The sequence below is a fragment of the Papio anubis genome, chromosome 2, assembly GCF_008728515.1.
Source record: "Papio anubis isolate 15944 chromosome 2, Panubis1.0, whole genome shotgun sequence".
NCBI classification, from domain to species: Eukaryota; Metazoa; Chordata; class Mammalia; order Primates; family Cercopithecidae; genus Papio; species Papio anubis.
The window spans coordinates 98763123-98786913 of record NC_044977.1 but is presented as its reverse complement, the minus strand read 5'-3'; the positions used below and the strand labels follow the sequence as shown (position 1 = coordinate 98786913).

The 23791-nt window shown below is 38.8% G+C and overlaps 1 protein-coding gene and 1 non-coding gene across 10 annotated transcripts in view; both read right to left on the bottom strand.

Moving 5' to 3' along the window:
• The window catches only part of ULK4 (unc-51 like kinase 4), a 793903-nt gene that overhangs the window by 703249 nt on the left and 66863 nt on the right, over positions 1-23791 (bottom strand). For all 9 annotated transcript variants that reach the window (XR_001899874.3, XM_017955554.2, XM_021933668.2 and 6 more), the window contains 5 exons: positions 22667-22771; positions 19418-19478; positions 17811-17992; positions 16508-16554; positions 5180-5258 (listed from right to left, as the gene is read on the bottom strand). Coding sequence is in view for 8 of the 9 variants with exons in the window: in XM_017955554.2 (XP_017811043.2) it covers positions 5180-5258; positions 16508-16554; positions 17811-17992; positions 19418-19478; positions 22667-22771 (474 nt within the window). In the remaining variant the exon portion in view is untranslated. The remainder of the gene's footprint in view (positions 1-5179; positions 5259-16507; positions 16555-17810; positions 17993-19417; positions 19479-22666; positions 22772-23791) is intronic.
• LOC116273993 lies at positions 21096-21228 on the bottom strand. Its single transcript, XR_004182476.1, has one exon. It is a non-coding gene; the product is annotated as a U8 small nucleolar RNA (small nucleolar RNA).

Genomic DNA, 23791 nt, shown 5'->3' with positions numbered 1-23791 from the left:
AAGAGTGATGAGTTCCTGACTCACAGATGAGGGTATGAAGAAAACAAAGAGTGATGGCAATGTTTATAATAAGGCTGGCAACATCTGACTCTAGTGATCAACTGTAACCCCTCTAATAGAGGCATTTAATGTTTAGTTGTCTCACTTTCTATGAAGCAATAGGAAAAATACAGCACCAACTATGACAAATTCCTGTTTCCCCAAGCTATCCCCCCCATAAAAGTACTGAATCAAGGGTCCACATCTAAGCAGCTATGTGCAAGAAAGGAAAGGCAGGTGATAAAGGACTATGTTAAATAATACCAAAAGGGTGCAATAAAGCTTCTGGTATTCCAATTTGGGCCAAGACAAGGGAAAATTTGTCTGTAACAAATAAATGACACCAAAAAATAAGAGACCAGGAATTAAGAGACTTAAGGGTCACATTATCTAAACACAACCCTGGCCCAAAGAGAAATTACAAAATGACATGTATGAAACCACCAAGAAAATCTGAACACTAACTGGGTATTAGATGATACTCAGAGACTACTGTTGAATGTATTGGGTGTGATAATGAAATCACGGTTATATATTTTTCTAATCCTTGTCTGCTAGAAAAATACATTTACTAGCAAAATGATACTATTTTATTTAAAATACTCCAGCAAGAAAGAGAGAGGGAGAGAAAAAGGGAAAGGGGGAATGAAAGCAGGAGACAAGATGAAACAAGATTAGTCAGTGTTGATTGCTGGAAGGGAATGATGCTACCTCATTATTCTATTCTCTCTACTTCTATATATGTTGAAATTTTCCAAAATAAAAAAAAAATTTTTTTTGAGACAGGGTCTTGCTCTGTTGCACAGGCTGGAGTGCAATAGCATAGTAGCCCAAGCCCATTGCAGCCTCAACCTCCCAGGGTCATGTCTCAGCCTCCTGAGTAGCTGGGATCACAGATGCGCACCACCACGCCAAACTGTTTCTATTTTTCCTAGAGACAGGGTCTCCTTATGTTGGCCAGGCTGGTCTCAAACTCCTAGGCTCAAGTTATCCTCCCATCTCAGCCTCCCAAAGTATGGGGATTACAGCCATGAGTCACCATGCCCAGCTGATAATAAAGAAATTTAATGAATGGGTTAACCTAAAATGTCTATTAACATTCCTTTTGACCAGGAGTGGTGGTTCACGCCTGTCATCCCAGCACTTTGGGAGGCTGAGGCGGGTGGATTATTTGAGATCAAGAGTTCGAGATCAGCCTGGCCAACGTGGTGAAACCCTGTCTCTACTAAAAATACAAAATAAATTAGCTGGGTGTGGTGGTGCATGCCTGTAATCCCAGCTACTCAGGAGGCTGAGGCAGGAGAATCGCTTGAACCTCAGTGACAGAGGTTACAGTGAGCCAAGATCGCACCACTGAACTCCAGCCTGGGCGGCAGAGTAAGACTCGGTCACAAAAACAATTCCTTTCAGTTCTAGAATTTGATGGGTCTATATTAAATTTCCTAAAATATATCCACTGCATGCTTCAGACTAAATATGTTGGCTTAGTATCAGAAATATTTTTTAAAATTAGTACACATAGAAACCACAATGATTACAGAGTGGTAAATGTGTTATCTAGGAAAATAAGCTTCAGATGGTTATATTTTTCTGTGAAAAAGATACAAATGTCAATAAATGCTTCTAAATGCATAAAGGAGATCATAACTGTTATTTTCTGTAGCTGTTGATGAGAGAATAAGATGAAAGAGATTTAAATTATATTACAGGGATAGTAAAATAGATTTTTGCTCCATTTTCTCTGTCTCTTTGTAACAAATTATACCATCATACTCTTCTGACATTCTTTTAATCATTCATTAAACTCTTCAGCATTGACTGAGTGCCTACAATACACATTACTTTGCTGGCTCAGCACTGTGGGGTACAAAGATGAGTAACAAAATGAGGTTCTATGCCTTTAAAATGCTTATATGGGCCAGGTGCAGTGGCTCACACCTGTAATCCCAGCACTTTGGGAAGCTAAGGCAAGTGGATCACTTGAGGCCAGGAGTTCAAGACCAGCCTGGCCAACATGACGAAACCATGTTTCTACTAAAAATACAAAAATTAGAAGGAGTGTGGTGGCATGAACCTGCGGTCCCAGCTACTCATGAGGCAGAGGCTGAGAATCCCTTGAACCCGGGAGGCAGAGGTTGCAGTGAGCCGAGATCATACCACTACACTACAGCCTGGGCAACAAAGCGAGACTTTGTCTCAAACAATAAATAAATAAATAAATAAAGTAAAAAATAAAATGCTAATAGGATCTACAACCACAATTTTTCTTGTTCACTAAGAGTAACCCTAATAGAGAACTCAGGATTCATCTCACACTTGAAATTTTGTTACTGATTATTGAAAAATTATCTACAAGCACCCAATTGTGAGTTATACAGAAACCTGGTCTCAAGAGTTATGAACCAAACGTTCACTCCACAGGGTTCCCAGATCCCCTAAAATCATGTGCTAAGTGTTGACGGTATTTTTCTGGAGAGGCTATAATGGTTTTCATTTATCTTATTCATCTCAAATGGTAAAAAATCACCAGTGGAATGGAGCCACACATCCTGTAGCAGAAACTTCAAAAAAAAAAAGAAGAAAAAGATGAAACATGGTACCATGTCCTTGCTCAGCTTCCACAGATCCTGCTTCTGGAAGCTGAAACATAAATTCTTCAAACTTGCACAATTTTTTTCCTAGTGCTTGAATGACCTCTAGTGGCTACTTAAATTATCACAGCCAACTGCTCATAGCAGGAATTAGGTTCGTGGAAAAGTGATTACAATTTTTGCCATTGAAAGTAATGAAATAACTAAAAAGTGTTGAGAAATAACAAAAATTAAGATGGCATCACAAAGGAGCGCCTCGCTCAATTTCAAGTTATTATACAAGCTCTCTATTATCCAACCAAATGTAGTTCACAATACAGTATGTGTAATTCAAAACAGTTCACCAGATAGTTCAGTATATGCCATTTTTTTTAATGAAATAAGTATGATTTTCCCTAAGTTCTTGCATTTCAAACTAATAAAGCATCAGCAAACACCCATGAAGAGAACAGTACTGGAATAAAAGATACAAGAACCTCGGGAGTTAACACCCACCCTTTCCTCTCAGTTGAGGCAGCACCAGGAATACAATGTCAACAAAGTACAACTGGAGTAGGAGAAATACTTTGAGAATAAAAACTGGCCAAAGAACTCAACCCTAGTGAGAACAGGTAACAAATATGGTTCAGGAACTGCTGGGCCAAACTCTCCAAGTGGGAGTGCAGCAGCAGCAACAGCAAGAATGAGGGCATCACATCACCCAGGGTGACCAGCAGGTCCCAGGTTACTTCACATGCCCTCTGCCTAGTCCCTTGAGAATTCCTGCAACAGCAAAACACACCATCTTCCAGGCACTGCTACAGGGAGTTCCAAGAATACTGATAGAGTTTTATTCATTTATTTTGAAATATTTGTCAGTATCTATATATACACAAGGCACTGTCTAGGCACTGGGGTGGAGTGTTGAACAAGACAGTTCAAAATCCCTTTTCCAATGGAGCTTGTAGTCTAGTGTGGAAAGAGAAATAAATACATAAAATGCCAGGTGGTGATATATAGTGTGAAAAAGATAAAGTAATAAAGTAGAACAATGGGGTTTGGAAATCACAGGGTGGCCATACTATTCTTTTCTATAAGTTGGTCATCTCAATGCAGACTAGCTTTTCTTCAAGCACTCAATAGCCATAGTGGCTGGTGGCTACTACACTGGATAGTTCAACAAATCTGAAACTATCATCCATGACTTTTTAGTTCATAATCTTTATCCTCTTTCTTTATGAATCCTAAGAGAATTCATCCAACTGATCTTCAAATTCACTAACTCAGCTTCCTAAAGTATCCATCCTACTTATTACTGCAACTACTGAATAATTTAATTCAACAGTCATATTTTACATATTCAGAGGCTCTTTCTTCACAGCTCCTGAGCAACAAATGCCTGCTCTGATGATGCAGGGATATCCTCTAAAATGCTGGGACTTTGTCTTGGACTTTAAGTTCTCTCCCTTCTCCTACAGCTACTCCATCTCACTGGAGACCTTTTGCTCTGAGCCCTCAGAAGGAACTCCCATTTTTGAGATCCTAAGCCTTCTCATCTTCCTGGTGATACTGCCCTATATGCTCAATCTTTTAGATAAAAATCTACTCATCACATCTCTGAGAACCAAGCTGGGTACCATTGGTAATTATATAGGTCACAATTCATTTATTTTAGTCCCCCCCGCTCCACCACAAAAAAAGGAAAAATTTAGACTTAGTAGCATTTTACTAGCAGCTCAGAGATCCAACAGTTTGCAGGAAATAGAGATGGAATTGCAAGCAAGGGAAATACAGTGAAATTAAATTAATCTCCACTCAGACACTATAAGGCCAGCTAGGAAACTATCCCAGCAATTGGCTACTGCAGTGAACGGCACAGAGAGGAAATTTTCCAGTTCTTCTTAAGGCTCCAAATACCAATTGGCTACTATAATGGACAAGACAGAAATTTTTCCAATTCCTCTCAAAGCCCCAAATACCACACAACCCCAGCTTCAACTCTACAAAATCCCCTCTCCTTACCCCTTTACTTCCTTCAGGAGCTCTTGCTGTTGCCCCTAAAAGCCTTGGTTCTTTTCACCTATGCTGACTCTTGAGCCTCTTCCCAGATCAAGTGATAAAACTCCATTACCGATTAAGTGTAACATATATTAACAGAATAGGTAGAAAGTAATCTTTCATACAAAAACACTAAATTCAAGGTGAAAGGCCAGAAGAATTTGAATTTTGAATTGTAAGCTATGCTTTAACTAGGAAATACATTAGTCTATTAGACAGACTACAAGAAAACTAGAAATTAAAAAAGCTTTATTCAAAAACAAATGAAAGAATGATGAGCAGAGTTCACAAGCCTTGTTAACTCTGCTGTGCCATTTTAATGATGGACTACGTTGTAAATGTGCTGCTACGTTTAAGCCTAAAGGTCTGTTGAGGTGACAGTTTTAGAACGATTGCCATAATCCCACAGAGAAAAGTCAAGTGAAGATCAGTGAAAGCTGCATGTTCTAAATTACAGAATCAAGAACAGTATTTCTTGTCATTCATCACATTTAAGTAATAAAAGACTTTACCTCAACAACAGGAGTATTTTCCTGGAGCTCAGTTGTGTGCGAAGCCAGTAAACCAATCACCCGAGCAACCTTGGCCCGTCTGTAAATGGAGAGAAAACAGGCTCTGAAGATTCGGGGACCAAGGAAACTAATCCCAGCTAGTTACATTATGCAATGATGAGCATTAGATATAAGACTGTAAATTAAAAATTGAATGTGACAGGTCAGGCCCACACTCGTACATGTACACAGCCCAGAGAAACATATACATAGGGAGACACGAACTGTAATGTCCGCTGCAATACTGCAATAGCGACAAAATTTAAACAAGTTGTGGTTTAATAGCAAAAGGAAAAATAAGATTTTTTAAAATCTTTAACCAGAAAAGAGCAAAACAGTAATTAATCCTTTTATTGCTGAGTACAGAGGCATTTGGCTAAAGGTCTCTTTTCTACTTGTTAGAAGATCAGTGAGTTTCTATGCAAGTAGTAAATAATATCTGAACAGTAACATATCTGTATGTATTCAGTGTAACAGAAATTTTTACAATCAAAAGTTTTTAAAATATTGTACTATTTGCATAAACACTAGTTTTAATGAGGTGTTCTTTTAGCATCCAGCAGAAAACTGAAGTTGATAAATTACTATTAATAAATCACATTCAGTGTGATTTGAAAAGACATTTCATGCAGAAAAATTAGTTTTGATTAGTTTTTTTCTAGTTGAAACAAATAGTGAGTTGAAGAGAACTGCACTCTTATTTAGTGATGTCGGCATGTTGTCTGGGATAATCAGTATGTACCTTAGTCAGCTTTCATTTTTTACCATCTTAAAATAAACCTATGTGGTACCCATGGAGGAAAACAAATCAGACTCAGAGAAGTACTACAGGGAAAATGTCTGCGTTATCACAACTCTAACATACAGAAATGATTCTTATAAATTTCAACACTTCTTAAATTGACCATTAAAATATCTTAACATATACAAATTAAAGAAGTCCTGGGCAATTGTAGAATTAGCATCCCACCTCTGAATAAAAAGATTATACTTTAAAAGTAGTCATTTTGAAAAATATCTGTAGGACAATTGGAAAAGCCCTCCTCCCACCTCAACCCCCTAAGGAGCTGGGACTGTAGGCGTGCACCACCACACCCAGCTAAATTTTTTTACTTTTTGTAGAGATGGGGTCTCGCTATGATGCCCAGGCTGGCCTTGAACTCCTGAAAAACAATCCTCCCATCTCAGCTTCCCAAAGTTCTGGGATTACAGGCTTGAGCCACTGCATCTATCTATCTCTTTTCAAAGACAAGCTCAAAATACTTACGAAACACTTAACCATTTTTGAATTTATAAAAGTAAATATTGGCGACCAGATTTATTTAACTAAAATAAAAATGTATCAACATGCCAATTATTTTCCCTAATATGACCAAAAACAATTCCTATTAGAACAAGAGAAAACACACTACCTAAAAATCCTATACTTTTAAAACAGAAACTTTAAATCGCTTATGAATAGTCACTTTTTACCAAAATCCTAAATACAAGTATCACGTACCCTATATACAACACCCTCACAATACAGGTTCCTTCTCAAAATTCAGGTTTTCTCAGGTCACCACTCCAGGTGCCTCCAGTGACTTGACACTGTACCTCAGAACCAACCCATCTCCATGACAGCATCTAAGGCAGCACTGTCTAACAAACCTTCGTCCCCTGACAGAAGTGTCCCACATCTGCACTGCTCAATACAGTATCCACTAGACATATGACTATCAAGCACATAAAATACGACACATGCAAGTAAGGAACAAAACATTTAATTTTTTTTTTTTTTTTTGAGACAGGTTCTCACCCTGTCACCCAAGCTAGAGTGCAATGGCACAACCTCCGCTCACTGCAATGCCTCCCAGGCTCAAGCAGTCCTCCCAACTCAGCCTCCCAAGTAGCAGGGACTATAGGTGTGCGACACCACCCCTGCTAATTTTTGTATTTTTAGTAGAAACAGGGTTTCGCCATGTTGTCCAGGATGGTCTTGAACTCCTGAGCTCAAGTGATCTGCCCACCTCAGCCTCCCAAAGTGCTGGGATTACAGGCGTAAGCTATTGAATCTGGCCTTAATTTTTAATGTAAAAATTACCCCCACAGTTGAGGGTGAGGGAGACAGTATCCTGGGGTCATTACTCATCTTTCACGTGCCTGGTCCTGGTTACCTCGTAAGTAGGACCAATAACAATACGTACCTCATGTTGTTCTAAGAATCAAAGGAGATAATCCATGTGCAGAAAGTACCATTGTGTCTGACAATATGTGCTGAATGAGTAAGCTACTATCAATTTTTAATTTAAATAACCCGTATGAAGTTAATGGCTACCACATTAGAGCAAAACTAAACTTCTGTAGTTACTTATTCATTCATTTACTTGCTTATTATCTGTCCCCCCAATCAGCCCTGGAGATCCATGAAGGCAGGGTTGTATCCCCATCGCCACTGTAACACCGAGACAGTCTGTTGAATAAATATATCAACACGAAAAGCAAAATAACTAAACACATTAGTAGGAAAAAAGTGCATAAAAGTATGGCTGTACAAGGCAAACAAAAGGCAAACAGGATTTCCAATGTAAATCTCAGTAGAATTCAAGGCTAAACTCATGAGAAAAAGATTCCCTTTAAACTAAAAACCATCGCCAGGCACGGTGGCTCAGGCCTGTAATCCCAGCACTTTGGGAGGCTGAGGCGGGCAGATCACTTGAGGTCAGGAGTTCGAGACCAGTCTGACCAACATGGAGAAACCCCGTCTCTACTAAAAATACAAAATTAGCCGGGCGTGGTGATGTGTGCCTATAATCCCAGCTACTCGGGAGGCTGAGGCAGGAGAATTGCTTGAACCTGGGAGGCAGTGGTTGCGGTGAGCCAAGATCGCGTCATTGCACACCAGCCTGGGCTACAATAGCGATCTGTCTCAAAATAAAAATAAAAATAAAAATAAAATAAAATAAAGAACTAAAAAGCGTATGACCTACAGAAGAAATAAAATGTGATTTTTTTTTTTTTTTGAGAGGGAGCCTTGCTCTGTTACCCAGGCTGGAGTGTACTGAGTAGCACGATCTCGGCTCACTGCACCCTCTGCTTCCTGGGTTCAAGTCATTCTCCTGCCTCAGCCTCCCCAGTAGCTGGGATTACAGGTGCGCACCACCATGCCCAGCTAATTTTTGTATTTTTAGTAGAGACAGGGTTTCACCATGTTGGCCAGGCTGGTCTTGAACTCCTGACCTCGTGATCCACCCGCCTCAGCCTCCCAAAATGCTGAGATATAGGCATGAGCCACAGCGCCCAGCCTGGTGTGAATCTTTATACACCAAATAACAAAGCATGAAAAGTAAACCCATAGTAGTGGTATACTTCAATTTTTTTCTCTTCCAAACAGAGAGAGAAGGCAACAATGAATACATTCATCAATACATTCACACATTCGAGCATCCTAAATAAAACTACAAAGTCAAACTAACAGATGTATCTATCAAAGTCTACACCCTACAGAGACTACTCTTACTCAGTGGGAGGCTGTATAGGATGTTGTCTAAGACTCTGGAATTCAAAGTCTTGGACCTGGCCCTGACCCCACCATTGGGGGCAAGGCAGACAGCACCCTGGGATAATTACTCATCTTTCATGTGCCTGCTAGGCACAACAAGCAGGAAATAATATGTACCTCATGCTGTTCTAAGAATCAGGAGATAATCCACATGTCATGACACAGAAATTACCATTGTGTCATGACAATTTGTGCTGAATGAGCAAGTCACTATTACTACATTATTATTAATAGTTGACTACATTCATGGCATACATTAAAAATGATTTTATATTAGACCACAAAGATAAATTATTAGAATTCCCTAAAGCAGAAATTATAAAGGACTCATTTTGATGTAGTAAAAGGAGAAAAGTAAAAATAACAAATATAAAACAAAAAGCCTAAACACTTGGGAAGTTAGAAGCACTTCTGCTGGGCGCGGTGGCTCACGCCTGTAATCCCAGCACTTTGGGAGGCCGAGGTGGGCAGATCACTTGAGGTCAGAAGTCCGAGGCCAGCCTAGCCAACATGGTGAAACCCCATCTCTCCTAAAAAATACAAAAATTAGCTGGGCGTGGTGGTGGGTGCCTGCAATCCCAGCTACTCGGGAGGCTGAGGCAGGAGAATCGCTTGAACCCGGGAGGTGGAGGTTGCAGTGAGCCGAGATCGTGCCACTGCACCCAGCCTGGGTGACGGAGTGAGACTCTGTCTCAAAAGAAAAAAAAGCACTTCTATATACCTTATACATCATATTAAAAAATGAAAACTTTGGCCGGGTAAAGTGGCTCACATCTGTAATCTCCAGCACTTTAGGAGGATGAGATGGAAGGATCACTAAGGCCAGGAGTTCAAGACCAGCCTGGCCAACAAAGTGAAACCCTGTCTCTACCAAAAAAAAAAAAGTTTTTAATTTAGCCAGGCATGGTGACATGCACCAGTAGTTCCATTCCAGCCTCAGGGACACAGTGAGATCCTATTTTTTTAGAGTGAGTCTCTGAAAATAATAATAAAATAAATAAATAAGGAAAAGAACAAATAAAAGGGAAAGGGAAAGAAAGTGTCCATAAATCATAATCAGGTAAGTAACACAGATCTAAACTTATGAGATATTCTCTGTCTTTAATGATTGCAGACTAAACACTTGACACTCACTTTTCTGATCCCTCTACAGTCTCTAAAATACAAGTTCTTTTTATTAAATGATAACTGGAAACAAAAAGGAGGGCTAAAATTGAACTAGAAAGTTTGAGAAAATCTCAGATGACATGCATAGATAGAATTAAGACTGACACAGAACCAACAAAGGAATCCCCTGTCTAAGAACTACAGGTAGACAGATGTTCCCAAGGAAGCCTCAGGGACTTGGAACAAACTAAGACAGAAAGCAAGAATCAGCCACAGGACAATCATCAGATTATAACTGCACAAGGAACAATTGTGTCCTTGTACAAGAAACAGTTGAGTCAATCAGGTCCTGCCTCTTTTCCATCACCCTTCCCTGGTACACAGAATAAACCCTGCAGACCTGGCCTCCTGGGTAAATGTGGAAATTGTTCCTACAGTGAGCAATCCACCTTGGGGTGGGACATAGGAATGGATGTGGGAAGCAGAGACAGTGGTCTTCGAGATACTGAAACAGGGAAGGGGTTAAGTGAGGAAAGCCAACTCCACTCCAAATAAAAACCCACCCTGGCAATTGCAGAGGCCTTCAGCCTGCCTACCTGATCTTTAGTCAGCTAGAATTCCAAATTAAAGTCAACCAGTCAACAGGCCTCACCTACCCACATACCAACCCTTTATTTAAAGGAGAGGCTATTGGAGAAAGAGACTTAGGCAAGCATAAAGGAAACTCATATTGCCAACTTCTATACCAATCAATTTAATCATTTATTCATAATATAAACTAAGAACCAGAGATCACCAGGCATTTGAGAAATAAACAGCATTAAAAAGCAGGACCAAGGGCATGCCCAAGATGGCCGAATAGGAACAGCTCCAGCCTCCAGCTCCCAGTGTGAGTGACACAGAAGATGGGTGATTTCTGCATTTTCAACTGAGGTACCGGGTTCATCTCACTGGGGAGTGCCGGACAATCGGTGCTGGTCAGCTGCTGCAGCCCGACCAGCGAGAGCTGAAGCAGGGTGAGGCATTGCCTCACCTGGGAAGTGCAAGGGGGAAAGCAATCCCTTTTCCTAGCCAAGGGAAACTGAGATCCACAACACCTGGAAAATCGGGTAACTCCCACCCTAATACTGCACTTTACCAAGGGTCTTAGCAAACGGCACACTAGGAGATTATATCCCACGTGCAGCCCTGAGGGTCCCACACCCACGGAGCCTCCCTCATTGCTAGCACAGAAGTCTGCGATCTAAGTGCAAGGCAGCAGCGAAGCTGGGGGAGGGACACCTGCCATTGCTGAGGCTTAAGTAGGTAAACAAAGCCACCTGGAAGCTCGAATTGGGTGGAGCCCACTGCAGCTCATGGAGGCCGGCCTGCCTCTGTAGGCTCCTCCTCTGGGGACAGGGCATAGCTAAACAAAAAGCAGCAGAAACCTCGGCAGAGGTAAATGCCCCTGTCTGATAGCTTTGAAGAGAGCAGTGGATCTCCCAGCATGGAGGTTGAGATCTGAGAACGGACAGACTGCCAGCTCAAGTGGGTCCCTGACCCCTGAGTAGCCTAACTGGGAGACATCCTCCACTAGGTGCAGACGGACACCTCACACCTCACACGGTGGGGTACACCCCTGAGACAAAGCTTCCAGAGCAAGAATTAGACAGCAACACTCGCTGTTCAGCAATATTCTATCTTCTGCAGCCTCTGCTGCTGATACCCAGGCAAGCAGGGTCTGGAGTGGACCTCAAGCAAACTCCAACAGACCTACAGCTGAGGGTCCTGACTGTTAGAAGGAAAACTAACAAACAGAAAGGACACCCACACCAAAACTCCATCAGTACATCACCATCATCAAAGACCAAAGGCAGATAAAACCACAAAGATGGGGAGAAAGCAGGGCAGAAAAGCTGGAAATTCAAAAATAAAAGCGCATCTCCCCCTCCAAAGGAACGCAGCTCATCGCCAGCAGCGGAACAAAGCTGGATGGAGAATGACTTTGACGAGTTGAGACAAGAAGGCTTCAGTCGGTCAAACTTCTCAGAGTTAAAAGAGGAACTACGTAACCAGTGCAAAGAAACTAAAAACCTTGAAAAAAGAATGGATGAATGGATAACTAGAATAATCAATGCAGAGAAGACCTTAAAAGAACTGATAGAGATGAAAACCATCACATGAGAAATACGTGACAAGTGCACAAGCTTCAGTAACTGACTCAATCAACTGGAAGAAAGAGTATCAGCGATTAAAGATCATATGAATGAAATGAAGCAAGAAGAGAAGTATGGAGAAAAAAGAGTAAAAAGAAATGAACAAAGCCTCCAAGAAGTATGGGATTACGTGAAAAGGCCAAATCTACATCTGAGTGGTGTACCTGAAAGTGAGGGGGAAAAACGAACCAAGTTGGAAAACACTCTGCAGGATATCATCCAGGAGAACTTCCCCGACCTAGTAAGGCAGGCCAACATACAAATTCAGGAAATACAGAGAACGCCACAAAGATACTCCTCGAGAAGAGCGACTCCAAGATACATAATTGTCAGATTCACCAAAGTTGAAATGAAGGAAAAAATGTTAAGGGCAGCCAGAGAGAAAGGTCAGGTTACACACAAAGGGAAGCCCATCAGACTAACGGCAGATCTCTCGGCAGAAACTTTCCAAGCCAGAAGAGAGTGGGAGCCAATATTCAACATTCTTAAAGAAAAGAATTTTCAACCAAGAATTTCATAGTCAGCCAAATTAAGTTTCATAAGTGAAGGAGAAATAAAATCCTTGACAGACAAGCAAATGCTTAGAGATTTTGTCACCACCAGGCCTGCCCTACAAGAGATCCTGAAGGAAGCACTAAACATGGAAAGCAACAACAGGTACTAGCCATTGCAAAAACATGTCAAAGTGTAAAGTTCATCGATGCTAGGAAGAAACTGCATCAACTAGCGAGCAAAATAACCAGCTAATATCATAATGACAGGATCAAGTTCACATATAACAATATTAACCTTAAATGTAAATGGACTAAATGCTCCAATTAAAAGACACAGACTGGCAAATTGGATAGAGTCAAGACTCATCAGTTTGCGGTATTCAGGAGACCCATCTCACATGCAGAGATACACATAGGCTCAAAATAAAGGGATGGAGGAAGATCTACCAAGCAAATGGAAAACAAAAAAAAGCAGGGGTTGCAATCCTAGTCTCTGATAAAACAGACTTTAAACCATCAAAGATCAAAAGAGACATAGAAGGCCATTACATAATGGTAAAGGGATCAATTCATCAGGAAGAGCTACCTATCCTACATATATATGCACCCAATACAGGAGCACCCAGATTGACAAAGCAAGTCCTTAGAGACTTACAAAGAGATTTAGACTCCCATACAATAATAATGGGAGACTTTAACAGCCCACTGTCAACATTAGACAGATCAACGAGACAGAAAGTCAACAAGGATATCCAGGAATTAAACTCAACTCTGCACCAAGTGGACCTAATAGACTTCTACAGAACTCTCCACCCCAAATCAACAGAATATACATTCTTCTCAGCACCACATCGCACTTATTCCAAAACTGACCACATAGTTGGAAGTAAAGCACTCCTCAGCAAATGTAAAAGAACAGAAATTATAACAAACTGTCTCTCAGACCACAGTGCAATCAAACTAGAACTCAGGACTAAGAAACTCAATCAAAACCACTCAACTACATGGAAACTGAATCAGACCAATTGTCCTATAGAACTGATGTTTACGGTCTGTTAAAATAAACATAGAAATTGACTCTCCTAGTCTTAAACCTCGAGAAAGTTACATTTGTCTTATCTGAGTTCCTTTCTTGGGAAACCAACCATCAGGCCTCCCAGATAGTTATCAAGGAACTGAAACTTAACAGATCACCACATCTGGACCATAAGATACCAGACCCCCTCACTCATCACAAGTGCCCAATCAACTACCTGCTTCCTGTCAACCAACTCCTCTTCCTCACCCTTCCTAATTCCTGTTTTCCCATACATGGCTACATTCCTTCCCTGCTAAATAAACCCCTGGTTTTAGTCAGTTGAGGAGACAAATTTGAGACTGATCTCCCATCTCCTTAGCTGCAGCACCCAATTGAAGCCTTCTTCCCTAGCAATACTCATTGTCTCCGTGATTGGCTTTCTATGCTGTAAGCAACAGGACCTAGACCAAACCCCTTGATGTTTCAGTAGCAATATGAGGCACTCACTACAAGCAAATTCACAAAGACAGAATAAGTAGAGTATAGGTTACCAGGACTGGGGAAGGGAAAAGGGAAGTTACTGTTTAATGGGTAAGGAGCTTCTGTTTAAGATGATGAAAAAGTTCTGGAAATGAATAGTGGTGAGGGTTATACAAAAATGAGAATGAACTAAACGCCACTGTACACATAAAAATGGCTAAAATGGTATGTTTTAAATTATGCATAATTTAAAATTAACAAATTTTTTTAATTATAGTATTACTGTATGTGAATTATACCTCAAAGTTGACTGGCAAGGATAAAAGGATATACAATTTGATAAATACTCAATGTTAGAAGTTCTAACAAAAGGTATTTTAAACACACCGACTGGGATTATGTATTGATACAATTTTAATTTTTAAGAGTATTTCAGCAATTTTTCAGAAGTCACAAAAATATTTACTGCCTTCTATCGATTTGTTCTAATTCTATGAATCTTCCCTAAAGAGAAAAAGAAAAAGCAGACACAAAGATTTAATCTCAAAAATGTTCATCAAAATGTTGTTTACAACATTATAATACTGTCCAAAAATAGTAAACAAAATGATCAGATATTCACAACATATAAAAAGTTTATCTTAAGTATTATGTATTTTATTTTTAAATGTTAATAACATTTAAAATACATAATACATATGTTACAGGGAAAACAAACATAAAATTATATCATGTGATTCTAATTTTTTACATGCAAAACAAAACTAAGGAATAAATATATCTACTTCAATAATAATTATCTCCCAGACTAAGTTAAGGACCCTTTACCATATGCTGTCAAGGTAATATAACCTGAGGTCAGAGAAAACCTCGCTGGAAGTGGCTTTGAATAGAGAAAGAGAATAAAAGAGGATTCCTACCAGACAACTTGTCTACCTCAGTATCATTTTATTCAAATTAAAACTGTTTTACAATCAAACTTCAATTTTTAAAAGTGGGGGAAAAAAACAGTACGTGTGAATTTTGGTATCCAAGCAGATACTAAAACCAATCTCTGGGCTGATACAGAGGGATGACTGTACTTGGAAATGATCTGGAATGTCTGTTTTAAAATGTCAGCAGGGGGCACCCCGTTCAAGGATATAACACGTTTTAAATAAAAGTGCTTAAATAAATATCTCAGTGATTCATTTTTAATGAGCATACCATTAGCCTTCTCTAAGTATTAAATACTCAGCCATTACCTAAAAATCCTAGTTTCTATTACTAGATTTTACTTTGGGAGAGTAACATCAGAAGATGTATAGTAAGAATTACCCTTATTATTAAGCATTTTTTAAACTCCTATTGGTTCACCCATATTTCACCAGTATAGAAGAATAATTATTATCATACCACTGCCACAATTCACAAAATTCTTTCACCTCCATTTTTTCATGTGCCTGTCCTAACAATCATGAGATAAGCAAGCTTGATGATAATAACTACAACTTCTACAGCCCCAACCCCATTGTAAATGAAATACCCACTAAGAATCAGGCACTACACAAGGTATCTCATATATTTACCTCATTCAAAGTTGAACAATTACCAAAAATCTATGAAGTAGTTATCCCATCCCAATTTTACAGATGAGGAAACTGAGGCTCAGCAATTAAAAGTACTTGGTCCAGAAAGCAGATCTTTGATCCACACCCAGGTCTGTCTGAATCCTAAACCTATGCCATTTCCTTGTCCCAGCCACACTCCCCAGGAAGCAGAGATAGAGAAAAAGATAATCATTTGGCCAAGTCTTATTGGCAACCAGAACCGAGGGCCTTCTAACACTTGATTTACTATGCTTTTCACCTGGTATGTTGCTTCTATAAAAAGCAAGGACACTTCCTTCCATCAGGAGTTTATAAATCATAATCCCATTAGATTGTAAATAACATCTAGGGAAGCTATGTGCTACAAGAGGGAAAGATAAGGGTGGCCAAGGGAAACTTTGAGGAAGTATAACTAAATTAATACACAGGGATCAGGGTTTAAGTATTTTATAACCAATACTCAAAACAGTAACAGTGAGCCAGGCACAGTGGCTCACACCTGTAATCCTAACACTTTGGGAGTCAGAGATGGGAGAATCACTTGAGTCCAGGAGTTCAAAACCAGCCTGGGCAACATAGTGAGAGACCTTGTTTCTACGAAAATAAAAAAACAATAACAGTTAATAAAGTTTCCAGGAGTACCTTAGATAATCCCAGAATTGTATTTATAATATTAGGAGAAGGGCCATTTTTATTATTCTAAAATTTATAATTGGAATGCCCATAAAAATTGCCTATGAGTAGAGTCATCATTACATCAGAACAATTTAATAATTACTTAGGACTCTGTTTTTGATAAATACGTACGCTGTAACTACTTAATAAAGTCATGAAAAATAATTTTTAAAATATAAATGTTACTTACATATCCCAGTTTGGAGCTATCCGCAAATGCTGGATTAGCAATTGGAACTAGAATAAAAAATTTAAATGTAAAAAAAAGAAAAAATTAAAATGTAAAGTCACAAAACACAGAAAATGACAGCAAAGTTAACAGCCCAGGACTTTATAAAAAGGAAGTTTACACTGTACACCAAAAATGATATTTACTAAATTACAAAGGCACTAGTATATAAGATTAAAATAAAAACTAAGAACAGTACTTTTAGTTTCTCCTACCACTTTATATTCGCTAAATTACTGCCCTTACCTGACAGACACACACCAACTATCAAAAAAAGTAACCTTAATACTATCCTGGAAACAAATGAACTTAAATTTTTTCAAGCCAATTCCCAAATGAGGGACCACTATGGAAAACATCTCCAAACCACTGTAATTCCTTTCTGAGGATGACTTCAAAAATTCTGCCAATCGATGCTCAAACATGAGCCAAAAGAAACAAAAACCAAAAAAACTCTGACAAATTCCCTTGAGCTTACCAATAGACCAAGATAGTCCAAAAAGTAATATTCCCAGGGGAAGAGGAAAAAAAATGTCTTAGAGGATTGATGTCTTCCTTCAATGTTACATCAGAAACCTTGCAGTTTACCAGAGGACCCAGTAAAGGAACCAACACCCCCAACCCATTCCACGTGGGGAGTTCATTCCAGTCACTAATGAGAAGGTAAAAGGTCTTATGACATCACTTTTTTTTTTTTAATTTTATTTTTTTTTATTTTTTTGAGATGGAGTTTCACTCTTTTTGCCCAGGCTGGAGTTCAGTGGTGCGATCTCAGCTCACTGCAACCTCTGCCTCCCAGGTTCAAGTGATTCTCCTGCCTCAGCCTCCCAAGTAGCTGGGATTACAGGGATGCACCACCACACCCAGCTAATTTTGTACTTTTAGTAGAGACAGGGTTTTGCCAGGTTGACCAGGCTGGTTTCAAACTCCTGACCTCAGGTGGTCCACCCACCTTGGCCTCCCAAAGTGCTGGGATTACAGGTATGAGCCACCATGCCCAGCCTGATTTCAGGTATTTTTTTAAAATCTTACAAGTTAACATAAAATGGAAACCTGAGTATTACAAACAAACACAGTTCAAAATCACCATCTACTCTCATCTACTTTAGGATCTAAGGATTAAACAGAGGATAATTTTCATAAACCTAAAATCGTGATAAATCAGTTTTTTCATGGTAGTTAAATCAAACTGATATTTCAGCACTTGTTTGAGTCTCTATAGAAACACAAATTAAAATGCATAGGGCATGTCACAAAGGCCTACCAGGGGGGAATGGAGGAGCCTGGTGGCCACCTCCTGCTGACCAGCCACCACGCACAAATAGCAAAGGAGATTCAGCTTGGCTCGGGAGGCCCCCATGCTCTTCTCAGTGGAGTCGATCTGCGAGCACACTTGTTGCAAAAAGTCATTCCAATCTTGGTCTTTCAGAAATAATAACTTATCCACTGCCATGGAAAGAAAATAATAAAAGTATGCATGATGAGAAAAAGAACTGCTGGAAACATTACATGAGAAATAAACACAGAATTACGACAGCTAAGATGAGGACAAACATTATACTGTCAAAACCAAAAATACTCCAAAGATGACACTACTTTTATTTGTCCTTCCATATTCCTAACCTCTGTATCTATCCATGGAAACTTTTTAACCACTTCAATGGAAAGCTATACTTTCAAAAAAAGCAGATGTCCTAAGCAGAACTGTCCCACAACCTACACCACAACAAAATGCAAAGTTCAATACAACTGGAGTAAAAGACAAAAGAGCCTTGGTATAAATAAATCAACTCTCAAATATTGAGAAAAGCACAAATCCTACGATTCTTAAAAAGCTCCATCCAATAAAATTATTGTAAAAAAATAATGAGAATAACATGATAGCTAAAAATCACCTGAAATCCCTACCTCCAAATCCCTATACAAAAAAATGGCAAAATCTAGGAAATGTGATACCCCCTAAAATTAACATATTTTTGGCTGATCTCTATCTTTAAACAAAATAAATTATAAATATAATTTCCTAAATAACTCAAAGAAGAAAAGCGAAATAGTATTTCCAGGTAATAATTCTCTAGGTTTGCATAAATAGTCCTACTTGGCTCTGAAAGCACTATTAATAATACTTAGCTTCAAAAACGTCCTTCTGCATAGTTTCTTTTTTGTTTTTATCAGTAATTAAGTTGATCGATATAAACCCTTAGCTGGTTTATTTAAACCTAAATATATTTTAAATTTACTTCAAATCATAGATTCTACTCTAGCCACGATGAATAATTTTCCCCAAATCAAGTTTAACAGCTTAAAATATAATTTGTTAAACAAAAAAAACAGTTTAAAGTATGTAAAAATTTCTGATAGTCACTCTAAGTAAGACTTTCGTTAGCTCAACAGAAATGTAATAATTATCCCTTAAGTATCTCCACTCCCATACCACCTCCACAGTCATGAACCACCTAGTCCCATTCTCAAATGTCCTGGTCCCTCCAATAGAATCCCAATCCTTCATTGTTGTCCCCAAACCTGTACACCTACACCAGCCATAAATGGTGGAAATTCAACCAGCTCTAAGAAGGGAAGGAAGAGAAGACCTCCTACCCACTCTACAGGAAAACCAGTCCAGATCTACAGGAACCTCCCTACCCAGAAGAGAACAGGGCAGCTCAGACTCAGCTAAGAAATGTCAACAGATGGCACAAATGAATTACAGATTGTTTACAATTCGTATAACACTGCCCCAAGAATATAGGCAATTGTCAAGACAAAATAAATTTAGTTATTCACATACAAATATTCTATTTGCAAATAAATTTCATATTTGTATCTGTATACAAATAGTGTACATGTTTGATAAGTCCTTTATGATCCTACCTGAATATGCTGGTAGATGCAATATTTTTGCATCAAATTTAACTGGTGGCTGTTTCATTATCTGTGGTTAAAAAAAAAAAAAAAAAGCTTTTGAGACAATTTTTAAGATGGATATCTATCTCCTTATATGTCCCTTATGTCAGATAATAAATCAATGAAGACAAAAAAAGAATGTGTAAAATTTGTTACCAAAAAGAATAAGAACAATGACTTTTCAGATTAGAAACATACAAATATAGATAATAAGTTATTTTTTTAAATCATTTCAATTGATATCTGTAATAAAATAAAGCTTCACAGAAAACATTCACCCCTATCTTGGCTTACTTTTTAGCTAACTTACCTCTAATTAGAAATTCAGTCATTCAACAAATATCTATTGGGTTCCTGCCAAGGCAAGGCTCTATGCCAAGTGCTAATGGGGATACAAAGATATAAAAGACACAATCCTATTTTCAGAGAGCTGACATCCTAGTTGGGAAGATGAGACAAACACTTGATAAACAACGAAATATTTCATAATTCAAAACATGCAGGACATAACTACAGACAAAACACTGGACAGAAAGAATTTTTTTGTAAACAGCAGTTTAGAGAATACAGCAAGCACTTTAGTTGATATAGTTAGGACCAGGTTTACAGAAGAGGTAGAAGGTGGGTTGAGGTGTTGAAGGTTGGTTAGAACTTTATGGTTATATCAGAGAAGACACCATTCCAGGAAGCCATAATAGCATGAACTGGAAAGTGTACAACTTATTTGAGAAATGTGAAGAAATCATGTAGTTGGATCCATGAGTTTAGGACAGCCAGATACTTCATCTTGAGACTTTTAATCAAAAATTCAACCATCATTTCCGTACCTAACTTCTGCAACACTTCTATATGCAATATTTTTAAACCCTTTACTAATTAAGTAACCAGCATTACTATAATTACTGTAGTAATCTTACTAAAATGCATATTCTTATTCTAATCTCATAATCCAAATTCATAATCTCGTTCTAATCATGAGAAACCCTCAGACAAACCTAAATTAAGGGACGTTCTACAAAACACTCAACCAGTTACTCTTCAAAGTGTCAAGGACTTGAGTCATACGTTTCATAACATGTATTACAAAAAAATACAAAGGCCAGGCACGGTGGCTCACGCCTGTAATCCCAGCACTTTGGGAGTCCTAGGCAGGTGGATCATGAGGTCAAGAGTTCAAGACCAGCCTGGCCAACATGGTGAAACTTCATCTCTACTAAAACTACAAAAATTAGCCAGGCATGGTGGCAGGTGCCTATAATCCCAGCAACTCAGGAGGCTGAGGCAGGAAAATAGCTTGAACCCGGGTGGCAGAGGTTGCAGTGAGCCGAGATCGCGCCACGCCACTGCATTCCAGCCTTGGTGACACAGTGAGACTCCATCTCAAAAAAAAAAAAAAAAAAGACAAAGTGTCAAGGTCATGAAAGACAAGAAAGGTCTGAGAAATTCTGACAAGGCCATGAAAGACTAGGACAGACTATACAAGACTAAGGAGGCATAACAACTAACTGTTGTGGGATCCTGGAACAAAAAAAAAAAAAAAAAGAACATTAGAGGCAACTGGTAAAATTCAAATAAGTTTGATAGTTTAGTTAACAGCACTATACTCATGTTTGTTTGTTTTTTTTCCTTTTCTTTTTCAGGAAGAATTAGAAAGGAGCAATCAGGGTATTGCAAGCCCTCATTACACAGAGATATTAATCAAGTATTATGCAACTCCAATTACCACATTCTACTGCCCTCCACAAGGAGGAACAGATAAGGATTATCCCGCCTGACTAACGATATACTAATGTTAACTCCCAGGTTTTGCAAACTATACTAAAGACCTATGAGATGTGAACATTAAGAACAGCTGGGCGAAAGGTATATAGGAACTCTCAATTATTTTTGAACTTTTTCTCTAAGACTAAAAGTAGTTTAAAATTAAAAGTTAAACACAAAAATTTCTATTGATTAAGGCTTCCCAGAAACTATCAGATATGGTTATAAGAGGGAAAAAAGAAACACAGAATATTGTCTAAAGCAAGCTTGTCCAACCCGCAGCCCATGGGCTGTATGCAGCCCAAGACAGCTTTGAATATGGCCCAACACAAATTCATAAACTTTCTTAAAACATTGTAAGGTTTTTTTGCAATTTTTTTTTGTTTTTTAGTTCATCAGTTATCATTAGTGTATTTCATGTGTGGCCCAGGGAAGCCAAAAGATTGGACACCCCTGATAAAGATAACACAAATTGTTCTAGAAAGTCCAATTTGAAAATGCCCCAATGCACATCAAACTTAGCATAATAAAGTTACTCTGCCAGACATATAAACTCACAAAAAGAATTAGCTCCATTATGAAAAATAGCTAAATAATCTATATGAAATGCTGTCTATCTAGAAAATAAAAATGAATCCAAGAACCCTTATGGTCTAAACCACAGTAATGTTCCCAATGAGATAAGAAAAAACAGTCATGAATTAATACAGAAAAAGACATTTAAAAAGGAAAAAGAAGCAGGAAAATTAAAATAGAGAATAAGTAGTGGAATGTGAGTATGCTGGGGAGCTGGAAGTCAAGACAAAACAGAGGGACTTAGAAATGAATTTGTTTTTTAAAGTAGATACTCATTATCCCCTAGCAATAAAGTATTATATTCCAAAAGACAAGCAGCAAAAAAACTCACACTGGTTTAGAAGTACATTGTGAACTATGATTTCTCAAGCTCCCATAATGTCTCCCCACTGTCTCCCCTGCAGTCTTAACAACCTGTGAGAGGGTAGGGCTTCTGTGTGATATGCCTGCCCAGCCCAGCCTGGTGAGCAGTGCCCTCTGACTGCTTCTGCCTTCAAAATACATCAGAGACTAGAATATTTAGAGTGATTCACATTAGTGCGTATGGAGAAACAAAGGGACCGAGAGCTAAGGTCTGAGGTCAAGAGGCTGGCAACCCCTCCATGGCATGTGGAAGAAAGCAGTGGTGAGAGGCAGAGCTGACTCATTCAAAACAGAGGGGAGAAAACTTAGAACTCCAGTGAAGTGGAAGTGAAGGCAGAGGAAAGGGTTGCAGACAGAGCGGGAGCGGGAAATGCAGACATGCAGCACAAATGAAACAGAAGCAGACAAGAGAAACAGGAAAGATTAGACAGCAAATAATATTCTGAATGAAAATCTCATGCAGATTTCAGATCTCAGTAAAGTCTACAACTCAGTTGTTAGAGTATCTTTCCACACCTTTGGATTGTCGATAATGGGGGTGACAACAAGATCTGAGTCTGTGTAGATAAGCTCTCTCATCTGGGATTCCAGGTCCTGCTGACTCAGGTGTCCAGTTGCAATCTGAAATGAGAACAAAAATTAGACTTTGTTTCTGTGACTAATGTAGATCTTTAAACCACAGAACTAATAAGATGCTGAGGAAGACAACACTGTAAAATATCACCCATATCAATGTACTTCAACTGCTATTCAAGACACTTGTAGTCTTATTTGATTTTCACAAAAATCCTAAACTGTAGGCACCATCATTCCCATTTTACAGATAAAAATATAAATCTCTGAGAAAGTAACTGAATTGCTCATGTTACCACTAAGGCTGGCTAGGACTAGAAAAAAGATCTTTACAATTCAATGTTCTAAACTGTGATGAGGCAAATTGGTTTTTCCATTAACAGCATGGCTTTTTTTTTTTTTTTTTGAGATAGAGTCTCACTCTGTCATACTGGCTGGAGTGCAGTGGCACAATCTCGGCTCACTGCAACCTCTGCGTCCTGGGTTCAAGCGATTCTCCTGCTTCAGCCTCCCAAGTAGTGAAATTACTGGTGCACACCACCACGCCCAGCTAATTTTTATATTTTTAGTAGAGTCGGGGTTTCACCATGTTGGTCAGGCTGGTCTCGAACTCCTGATCTCAGGAGTTCTCAGGTGATCTGCCCACCTTGGCTTCCCAAAGTGCTGGAATTACAGGCATGAGCCACGTGCCTGACCCACAGCTTTATTTTTCATTCACAGAATGCTAATCAATTTACTTCTGCTTTACAGAATATTCAATGTGAAGTTGAAGCTGTAACATAAAACAATTTTCAAACTTAACTACAGACCTGTTACCTAAGTGTTAAACCTCAATTATTTATTAAGCCTAGTTAGAGTTGATACATAATGAAATGAATCAGCAGACATTCACCATCAATTATTCCTCTGAGATGGTTCTTTGTGCTCTATTTAAACACAATTTGTATTCCTAGTGTTACACCTCAGTATTTCCCAACAGGAAAAAAAACAAAAGAGAGAGAGAGAATTTATGCTTAAGAACCTTAAAAGAAACAATGATTAGCAAACTAAATAAAATAGAAAAGTAAA